General features: G+C 41.6%; 1 protein-coding gene across 1 annotated transcript; it reads right to left on the bottom strand.

Moving 5' to 3' along the window:
- Nucleotides 1-572: 572 nt before the first annotated feature.
- Nucleotides 573-10,152, bottom strand: LOC103354586 (uncharacterized). The gene is made up of 6 exons (XM_008278022.1): nucleotides 10,019-10,152; nucleotides 8,934-8,991; nucleotides 8,694-8,727; nucleotides 7,080-7,627; nucleotides 3,294-3,431; nucleotides 573-1,109 (listed from the first exon to the last, which is right to left on the bottom strand). The coding sequence occupies exons 1-6, from the start codon at nucleotides 10,150-10,152 to the stop codon at nucleotides 573-575; spliced, it is 1,449 nt and encodes a 482-aa protein (XP_008276244.1).
- Nucleotides 10,153-10,876: the final 724 nt, after the last annotated feature.

Here is a 10,876-nt window from a genome sequence, read left to right as displayed (position 1 = left end):
TAATTGTTTCTCTTGGTCCCTGAGCTTTCAAGTATTTTGATTAGTAATTCATTCCTTTATATCATTTAAATTCCGTCCTGAATCACATCTTGACCAACTACAGGGAAGGCCTGCTCATGACAGACTAAGTGCTACCAAAATATTTCACACAATGCTGTGCCTTTTCCCCAAATAAGAGTCCTGCTCGGACCAGATATATGACTATTTTTACCCGCTAGAATTGAGGAAGAATTTAGGCTTTTCACTTTATTGTGCTTTGCACATATGTATCAGTAAAATAGAAGTGCTACTGTTACCTACAGATTACTCTGCAATGGTCTTGTGCTCATTTATTATTCACTACCTTTGGATTCCTTATAAGGTTGATAGATTGGACTTCGTATTCAGCCCAGGTCATAACAGATCAACATTAGTGCCCCAAGGCCTCTGGAGCCTGTGAAAGGCTTGATGTTATGACTTTAATGTAAACAGTATGTGTGGGTGAGCATGACAGGGGCTCAGCCGTCACTCCTTGTGGTGTAGCTCAGCTCCTTGTGTTGGAAGGTTAGGGGGGTCACAGTGCAGCCACCGCCTCAGAGCCCTGTTACATACATCTCCATGCCATCGTTAAAAGTGAAGATGGTGGTGGTGCTGGAGGTGGCGGAGCCCTGCTTCAGGTCGCCGATGCTCTCGTACAGGTTCTCCCCCGGCAGCAGCAGGGCTTTGGCAGGCAGGTGCTGTAACTTGGGGGTCTGCTGCGTAGGCGGCGGCGGAGGGGGCTGCTGCTGCTGCAAGGGCTGCTGGGCTTTCTTCCTCCTTGGCCGCAGGGTGGCACACGTGTTGGGGGGCCGCTCTCGCTTCCAGCCGCCTCCTTCCAGGTTCTCGTAGGCCGGATCGCACTCCTCTGTCCCGATGGACTCGTAGCAGTGGTCGTCGAGGGGGCCCCCGACTGCTTTGCCCTCCTGAGGGGCCCATGTCTGGGGTTTGACCACTACACTAAACCCCCCGTCCCGGTCTCGATCCCGGTCACCACGACCCAAGGTCCGGAAGCCAGGGTTGCCTGGAGGAGAGCCCGGCACCGCCCTCTTCTTCTTTCCTGGTTTACACACCTTAGAGTACATCTCAGCCACCTGCAGTCAGACAACAGACGCGCTGAGGTTATCGACAGGTAAAAATGAACGCTTTTTAGATGTTTTTAGCTGTAATGTTTTTGGATGATTTACTTTACAGATTTGATCTCTGTTTTGTTGAACTATGGGTGGTAACTAGTAAAACCACAGAAAAGTACAAGACAAGACAAACTGACTGTAATTTTTTTTTAAAAAGGTCAAAACTGTAAAAACGTCTACATCAGAAGTCTGTATTTTTATGTATAGTAGTTCTTTCTTTTACAACATTTGATCAGAAAGTTACATTATTTTTTTACTGCATTCAAACCAGTAAAAATATCATTGTTTGAAAGAAAGATTGTGTATATTAGGACCTAAAAAATGGGCCGTTGTACAGATTTTGCCTGTTTAATTGAAATTTAGATAATAACTAGTGAAATCACAGAAAAAAATAAATATTCATTCAGATACTGACTTTAAAGCAACATGTCAAAAATGTAAATAATGTCCACATCAAAAATGTATAACTGGTGTATTGCTTATTTACAGCGCTGTAACATCAACTGTAGAATTACAGCTTTAACTGCACTTAAATCAACAACAAAAAAAGTTATTAATTTCCAGATATGTACACCAGCAGCAATTGGGTCTTGTGTGACTGTAAAATGACACAATTTGGTTGATTGTAAATGAGCTTAAGCTGTCAATACTTTACAGATATTTACCGTCATTTTTTACAGTTTTTGAATGTTATAGTGTTCCACTGTTTTTTAACATGTTTTTCTTGCACCCCTGCTGGCAGACTTTCAACATTTTTCAATAGTTTTTTCATTATGGTGTATTGACTTCCAAGAAATGGAACATTTTACTCAGACAAGAAGCTTGATGCCAGCACACCTCTCAGGTAAGAAATAGTTCCACACATAACCCTCCAGCACAACTTGAAGTTTCACACTTTGGTTTTTGTACAGATTGAACAAACACGCTGTAATATGTTTTTAGAGCTTTAGTTTCCAGTCTAAGTGCGAAGCTACGCGTCTCCACCTTATTTAGAAGACAGAAATAAGACGTCTTCATCCTGCAAGAAAGCCAAAGTGTTGAACTGTTCCTTTAACCTGTCTAATCCATTTAACTAATGGGTTTATCTGAGCATTGTGTAAACTCACAGATCACTCTTTAACATTTTAGTGAAGACGAAAGGTAAATTAAATAAAGTTTTCATTTGTTATAACAGTTATCATAAAACACTGTGAACTGCATGAATAATTAAATCTAGTCCCAGTCTGTGCAGCTCATGTGTGAGCACTCAAATGCAGTCACAGAGCTTCTGAAATATAGAAACAAAAAGCATATTTAAGTGAAATTTGCTGGATAGCCTTCAAGATTTTGTAAAAATTTGTATTTTTTACAGAATTTTTCTTTTTTAATTTTAAAGATTTTCTGTATTTTTTAAACAGCCAAAAAATGTCAATAAAATGACTAAAAAGAGATTTAACTTGTGCATTGAAGGTAAAATAACATTTAAAAACCTTAAACTGTGAATAAACATAATTTCCAATTTTGCAAAGAAAATTGAATTGTTCACTATTTATGGTTATTTCACAAATATTTCCTTTCTATTTAAAAGATGATCCTGTTAAATTCAAGTTTAGTAATTTAAATATATTTCTAAAATTAGATACAATGATGATTAAGGGGAAAAAGAAGGATTGGTTCTGGAATTTCAGATAATTACACACCTCTGTGTCACTGTGTTTGATATAATCAGTCATTTAATTGTTTCTATACATGTAAATATCCTTCATTAAGCATTAAAAGGTTAAAAATATACATTAAAGTTAGAAAGTAGATTTCATAGAAATTGTAGTTTATTTTTTGAGCTAGGTATTTTTTATTACTTTACAGTATTTTTTTTACAGTGTTTTAAAACCAAACATTTTAGAATCTAATATATATGAATGATAATATTTCATTGTTGACCTCTGTCTCTGTCTTAAATTAGGAAATGCAGTTTAGTTAAAACTAGAAAAATGAGTTAAGACCGTTTTAATGTCAAGCGGACTGAATATTTTTTGATATTTGTTTTATTAGTGGGTTTAATGTTGTCTTTGAATTTAAGGAGAACATTGGGAACAGGGAGCTTTAACACAGTAAAAGAATTTTTTTAAAAAGAGTTGATGCACATGCAGAAGAGTCGCTGCTCACCGCTGCAGCAGACGGTTGTATATTCTCCACCGTGTGGGCACCCAGCGGGCCCAGGGCTTTATTTTGGAGCATGAGCATCTCCTCGTCCTCCGGAGGCTTCCAGATGTACTGCTCTCCGTTTCCCATAAACATCACCTCCTGTCAACAGAACAACAAATCAGGTCTGGGACAGAGCCGGTCACATGCTCCTGCAGGATTCTGCGCTGACAAATGAGCATTCGAAAATATAAAAGCTGCATTTTCAAAGCAGATGTAACAGAACTCACACAAGACAAATTAACCACTTTGGAGAGGAGCTGTGGCATCGGAAATGTACTGGATGGAGCTCATACAGCACTGAATAGATTTTCCCTGGAAGGTGGAGCCTGTAAGGAACCATGTGCTTATATTCTGGATGACTCAATTTCAACATGTTGCGTCATCTGCAAGGAAGTCAGTGGTGAACAGGCCTGTGAGCAAACTGCTTACACATGTAAGCCCGTGAACTGTGCGTGTTACTGAACTCGGGTCACAGCAGATGGAGCGACCTCGCTGACCTCACGCAGGGCAGCAAATGGTCTCCCACTGTCACCTGGAGGGGAGCACAAAGCCTTAAATCCACAGTAAAAGCAGACAGTCTGCGTACACTCCTGCTGCTGTGAACATATGGAGGAGGTGACACCGCTGAGAGCAAAAATACCCCACTATCGCCAAGAACTCTCCGACAAATAAACACCGCTCGCTGCCCCGACTTCAAAGAAGTTTGTTACAGCAGTGCTAACACATCACAACACCATGCATGATGTAGCCGACTGCAGGGGAAACTGCAACACCGGCACAATTACAACACATCCTCTGCAGCCTTCCGCATCTGGTTCATGTGTCATACCGGTGCTGCCAAAAGAACAACATAATGAAATATTCATCACAAAGACATTTCTTATACATGTCACAACGGCCAGCACAAGAAACCGCTGGCCATTCATACCTGGTGAGTCGAAGCACTCACACCGTTGGCTGATGTTACCTCGTGTGATCTCCTCTTGTGCTCCAGTCAGACCTCTGGAGAGCCGCTAACAACCCAACTTAGCCGCTAACTTCCTCTGCCCTCCAGTTATCACTTCCTCGCTTCCTTCAGCTTCCTAGAGCCAGCCGCTAAGGTGCTGCTGTCGAGGCTTATTGCAAAGGAAATGTGTGGCAGGAATCAGGTCACATTTATTGCTAAAAATGGTAAATATTACACTGTGTTGAGGATAAATAGCACATGGCTCCCAGGGACCTTTGTTGCATTTCATACTTCTCCATTTCTGTCCTCTTGTTTCCCATCTGAGTCTACACTGCAGCAGGCAAGTGGGGTTTTTTCTACTTAAGAGGAAGAGTTAAACCTCAAATTTTTATCAGTATGGTTAGAAAATGATTACATTTATGCAGCTGCACACAAAGAAATGCTGAGTTCTTCAACTGGAGACAAATTCTGCACCGTTGGCTTCGTCATTACTCTGGTGTGGCTTTACAGCACAATGATCAGATAGTGAGCAGTGGCTATAAAAGTCCACCTTAAAATGCACCTTGATCAAATGACACAAAGGCACAGATAGAGACAGAGGAAACCCAGCTGTTGTAGGAGTGTCAGTTAAAGCTGAAGCCAGATACTACACTGTAAAAAGTGTAATTGAGTTTAAAACTTTTTTTTTAAAAGTACAGTTTTGAATGTATCCCAGTCATCTTTCTGCTCTGGTGATCACACTTTACTTTTGTGGATTCTATCCACATGAAATTACTTATTTTATCCATTGAAACAGGTTTTCTAAATTTGGAGAAAGTTCAAAAACGGAGGTCACTCCTCCTTTAGCATTGTGCGTTTCACACCGTAACGTTTCTCAAAATTTTTTTAGCTGCAACTCAACCGCCGTTGAGGTTCACAGAAGACGGTACGTCTCATAACAAAATCCTGTTTTACATTTTATGCTTAAGCAAAGCAAAGTACCTGAGTTGGAAAAACTGGAAACTTCCAAGTTTACTTTCCTTAAAATGAAGTAGCAGCAAAGCAGAGTGTCCATTTTAAAGAAATCAGTTGATTAAAGCACGTCTATCCTACAGCAGTGGCAATAATTTCACTTTTATATAAACTTAATTCAGTTGCATGTTACCAATTGAAGGAATTCATCTGAGTGGGTCCAACAGTTCTCTTTTTTCATTGTATAATGTCAACAACTCCACCATTTATTGTTTCAGACAGCTCTGGGTGGACGTGTACAAAAACGTGAGCTTGGCCCCAAAATATCCACCAACCTCATCGAGCCCTTCAGCCAGAGTGGGACAACATTTCACTAACCAGCATCAACAACCTCAGTAACTCTCTGTGTCACTGATGTGTGACTCGTTACTGCCCCACCCTTCATCTGCTCATTATCATTTTCAATAGTCGTATTTGGTTGCTTCATGATGTCCATTCAGTTTCAGACTCTGTGAGTTGAAACACCAAATACTTAATCTCCTATGCTACAAAGAAAAAGTAGATTTTAAGAAAAAATTCACATTTTCTTCAGTATATAATGTTGATATTTCCAATCAAACTGCAAATTCACAAAATATGTTTTTTTAAATTCCATCTAATCTTGTGATCTAATTACCTGCCAATATCAACCAAACATCAAATTTAAATCAAACAGACCTGTTTTATACACAGTTTTAAAGGAACAGTGACATCTTGAGGAACATACTTGTTTTCTTGTGGCGCGTTAGATGGGAATATCACTTTTGTTTTCATGTGTGAAGTTTGGGTCAACAGCTTAGCATAGCGACTGGCAGCACTGGGGAACAGCTAGCTCAGCTCAGTCCAACAAAGTCCTATCAGCACCTCTAGAGCTCATCAATTAATTAGTTTTATCTACTTTGCTTAATTCTAGCAAACACTGAACTGTGAAAACAACTATATTTAACTTTACGGGGGTTAATCACGATTTCATTTTTGGTGTTGCGAATTCTTGTTGATAGTTTTCTCTCGATGAGTTTTACAGGCAATCAACTAACGGGCATTTTTTTCCATATTTTCATTCCATTTCAGGTGGTTTCTCCTGGGAACACTCAAAGCTTTAGAATTGGTTGTATGTTCTGACTCTGATCTATGGCTCACCACAGTTTGTTGTGGGAGTCTGGAGAGAGTTTTTGGACTTCCTGACATGCTGTGCAAATTCTAAAACCTTTTAAAATACAAGTGTGTGTGTTTCTAACATCCTCTGTTTGTCACAGCTGGACTTTAGGTAGGTTCTTGACACATCTGAAGTAGTATTAAAGCAACCAGGTTGTATCTGACCACAGTTTGGAGCACCAAAGCAAAGGTCGACTTTTATAAATACAGGAAGATGAGATGTACTTCATAGTCCCCAAAGGCAAATTGGCAACAGGCAAGAGACCACACGTTAATAAACAAAAAACAAGGCACATATACCACCATGTACTAGTTTAAATAAAATTCACACATCCCTACAAACATACGTATATATTGCACTTGTGTAAAGTCAACACATTATACCAGTAAAACCAAAACCAGGGATCCAGAGATCAACAAAGAGAATTCAGATTTTGAATTTCAATGATTTTGCAAAGATTTCCAAAAAACATGTTTTGTAGATGAAAGGACAAATATGTCCATTTGACTTAGTCAAAATGTTATTTACAGCATTACAAAGTGTTCTGAAGGTGTCTGATTATCTCTAAGTTGACCACAACTTTCTAGTAGAAAGCAACAAAACTCTCCTATCAGACTAAACAGATGAATTTAGTAGAACATGTAACAGTTCTCACCTTTGGGAATGATGGGACGTTAAAGGCCTCAACGTTTCTGCGGGGCAACTTTGTGCTGTGCGGGTGTGGCGGATGAGGGGCTGGGTGTGACGGCGGGGCGTGTCGCGGAGGCGGCGCTGGCGGTTCCCCCATATCTGTCCCGCTGTCCCTCTTTTGAGGCGCCTTGTCGGCCTTCCTCAGCTTCCTGACGCAGGCATACTCGGCCGTCTCAGGCGGATGAGGTGGAGTCATGACCTGGGCCTCGGGTTCGGGCAGCCCTCCTTCCACGTCCCCGTCCGGGTCTGGGGGCGCCGGGGTGTTGGCAGGGACGGCCGGAGGGGCCGGCGTGTCCGTCTGCCCGGCCCTGCCTACCATGGCGTAGAGGGCATCGTCAGTACGTGTGGTGGAGGAGCGCCGGCCCACTTCAGAATAAGTGTGCTCGCCGTCCTCTCCAGTCCCAGAGGGGATCTGGGGAAGCTGCCTGCCTTGAGAACGAAGGTCAGAGTTAGACCAGTGGCTGGGCAGCAGCAGAAGGTCCATGCTGGCTGGACGTTTCTTTTTAGAAGCCTCTGCAAGGCCCTTACGGTCTGCTGTTACACTGTCCGACAGCCTCCATAAAGCAGAACTCACATACAGCATCTTTACTCCTCTTTCACTGGACAGATCCACGAGCATTGGTGAACATGAATATCTCTCTCACTGGTAAGAGAAGAGAAACTCTGACGCTGACAGTAAACTGGGAACTGACATAGATGTTTGAGAATATGCATCCAAATTGGCTTCATTCCACTGCAGTGGAAGCAGGACAAGTATGAAGCAGGACATATGCTTATATTTCTTCAATTCCTCTCAGGCTACTGTCACAGTGCCCACAAACGCAGTTCCCTGTTGACTGTCAGTGATGGAGCTCCAGGATTTGTCTTGGCACTCTGATTTGTGTCTTTGAGAGAGAGATACATGTTCACAAATCAGGACTGAGCAGTCTAGTGGAATAAGGCTGAGTTGCAAATGTAATGTGAATTCTGTTTTAGGGTAAATTTCTCCTCTAATATGTCTTCAGATTTTGTTATGGAGAGGATTTTGAATGAATTTAGGGCCAGATTGGTTTAGAAACTGAGAATGTAGAGAGAAAGTGTGACATTGCGCTTATTTATTCACACACAAGAGGTTCATGACGTTGTTTTTCTGGACATGCTGGTTTAAATTAATGAGGATGAGCTTAAATCAGACAAAAACATGCAACCTTTGCATTTACTTGTGGATGACGTATTTTTAGTTATCATGCTGTTATATTTTCCAAATGATGACTGTGTTGCTGTTGCAGTGTAAAACCTAGTGTCTCCAGTTTACGTGATTTTCATGCTTTTAAATGAACTGAAAGATTGCACAGATTCAACCCATTTGCATAAGAAAATTCCCCAAAAACCCTCTTGAATGATGCCAACATTCTTTGTCATGCAGCTGAAACAAGACCAGACTGTTTGGTTCCACAAAAGTTGACATTTCAGTGATGCAGGGTTTTCACCTGACAGCGACGAGCCAGTGTTTACAGAGCATGGGTCAGGATTTGTATGTGAAAGATGCACTCACTTTTGCCATTGCAGTTCATCTTGTTCATCTCAGTGTCTGATTTACTGATGGACCGCAGCTTCGACTGCCTGAGTATACCCTGACAACACACACACACAAACACACAGACACACACACACGCACACACACACACACGCACACACACACACACAGGGGCAGTTAAACACTAATTAAGACTGAAGAGGTGTCCTCTGAATGATATTGTTCCCTGGCGAATAGAGTTGCTTCAGCTACCTCTGCTGCAATACAAACAAAACATCGAGGAGCGTGTTGCCTGATACCTACCATGTCCATGAGTCTGTGTTTTCCACCCTCGCCGGGGACATTGTGTGTCTTCCCCTTCCTGCGACAAACACAACCGCTCTGTCATACAGGATCCGACACTTGTGCGTGCATATGCAGAGTTTGTGTCTGAGTCATGTGTGGCTGAGTCATCTTGTGACTGTGCATATGCGAGACAAACATTCGGTGTATATTTGCAAATGTGGCTGCCAGTGGTGGAGAGTAACTAAGTACATTTATTCAAGTCCTGTAGTGCACTTTTGAGGTACTTTACGACTTCGCTTGAGTACTTCTACCATGGTTAACTAGTAGCTGTAGTTACTAGTTACTTTTTCAGATTGATATTCCACATAAAAGTCATATGATAAATAAAATACTGGACACACTGAATATAGTCAAATGGTATTTTTTTAACATTACAGATCTTCTACATTTTGAACACTGCATTTTTTCCCACACTTTATATTTTGTACATTACATATTACGCATATGTATTACCACATTCAATACATTTTAAGAATCCTGTGAATAGTTTCATGCCAACAATGTTGTATATTCAGTGTCAGATGTGGGTTCTTGGCTGTGACCTACTGTACCAAAACACAATTCATTATTTAAACCAGTTACAACATTTTCAGCTTGAAACCCGATCTCTGTGACAAAACTAAAAGAAGGGAAAACGTCATGACCTCTCAGATTTATCTTGTGACCCATTGGAGAGGCCTGACCCCCATGTTGGGAACCTTCCTAGCAGTATATAAAGTATTAAAAGTAGTTCCACATTGACTTGCTACAACAGTAAAATGCTGCTTAAACACTAATGCATGATCATCTGATATCGTCTTATTATAATTACAGGGGCCTGAGTGAGTACTTCTACTTTCGATGACATTTTTGCTGAGAATACAGACATTTTACTTGTAACAGTGTTTGTATATTGCTGTTTTGGCACTTAATACTTCTTCCACCACTGGTGTGTGCTTGTGTAAATACTCCAGTGCAAATGAAGACACTGAATGTTTGTGTGTGTGTGTGTGCGTGTGTGTGTGTGTGGTCGGTCATGCGTGTGTGCAGAGTGCTGCTCTCACCTCTGGCAGCCCACGCAGAGCACCACAATGAGGATCGTAACAACAAAGGCTGAGGCAGCAGCGATAGCACCCAGCAGCAGGACCTTGCCGTAGGGAGGAGCCGTGAAGTTCAGCCCGTCCTGCATGGAGGCCATGTGGGAGCGCTGACGCTCACTTGCTCTCACACACTCACACTCACACCCTTACACTCATGCACGCAGGGAAGTGCCACGGTCTCACTGGGATCTGCAGCGGGAAGGCACAGAGTGGAGCTTAATTACAAAATTATCTAACCTTTACAAAACATTAAGTAGGTTAACAAAGCAGCGGAATCAGAAGTAAAATATTCACGGTGCAAAAGGCAGAAGGAAGGCAGCAGTCTGAAAAGAGGTGCAGTGTGAATTCCCATCCAGCACTGAAGCAGTGAAGTGAACAGACATTATGCCTCCGGCGTGTGCTTCTGCTTTACCTTGTTTGAGGGATTACTGAGCTTTGTGTGTCACACTTACACAGACATAACAGCATACCTGCTCAGCAACAAAGATTTTCAGGTATCTGGTCTCAAAGTTAGTTACTACATCAGTTCAACAGTACATTTAACTGCTTTTACAACCAAAACAAACCAGGAAAAAAAAGCATTTGTGTGAGAATCCAGTGCTGATCTTTTTGACAGGTAGCTGTAGCTCCATATGGGTAAATACTAATTTCCTGACATTGTAACAAGAACAAGCATACATATTGAGAAGGTACAATGAGTCACAGCAAAGCTGAACATGCCAGCAGGCAGAGTAACCTGAAACACTGAAGGAGACAAGTGTGAAAGTGGAGCGAGCAGACAGAAACATCTCTCCTGCTTCTTCTCTACTCCTTGCCGCTTGC

The sequence above is a fragment of the Stegastes partitus genome, unplaced genomic scaffold (assembly GCF_000690725.1).
Source record: "Stegastes partitus isolate 25-593 unplaced genomic scaffold, Stegastes_partitus-1.0.2 Scaffold4, whole genome shotgun sequence".
NCBI lineage: Eukaryota > Metazoa > Chordata > Actinopteri > Pomacentridae > Stegastes > Stegastes partitus.
The sequence above is the reverse complement of the archived record's forward strand: the minus strand, read 5'-3'. Positions and strand labels throughout refer to the sequence as shown.

Bases quoted from the DNA above. Each gene is read 5' to 3' on its own strand.
- LOC103354586 (XM_008278022.1), bottom strand. From the start codon at position 10,152: ATGGCCTCCATGCAGGACGGGCTGAACTTCACGGCTCCTCCCTACGGC. The intron at 8,992-10,018 runs GTGAGAGCAGCA...TGTTTGTCGCAG, and splicing joins CTCTGCGTGGGCTGCCAGAG to GAAGGGGAAGACACACAATG. The intron at 1,110-3,293 runs GTGAGCAGCGAC...GTCTGACTGCAG, and splicing joins TACAACCGTCTGCTGCAGCG to GTGGCTGAGATGTACTCTAA.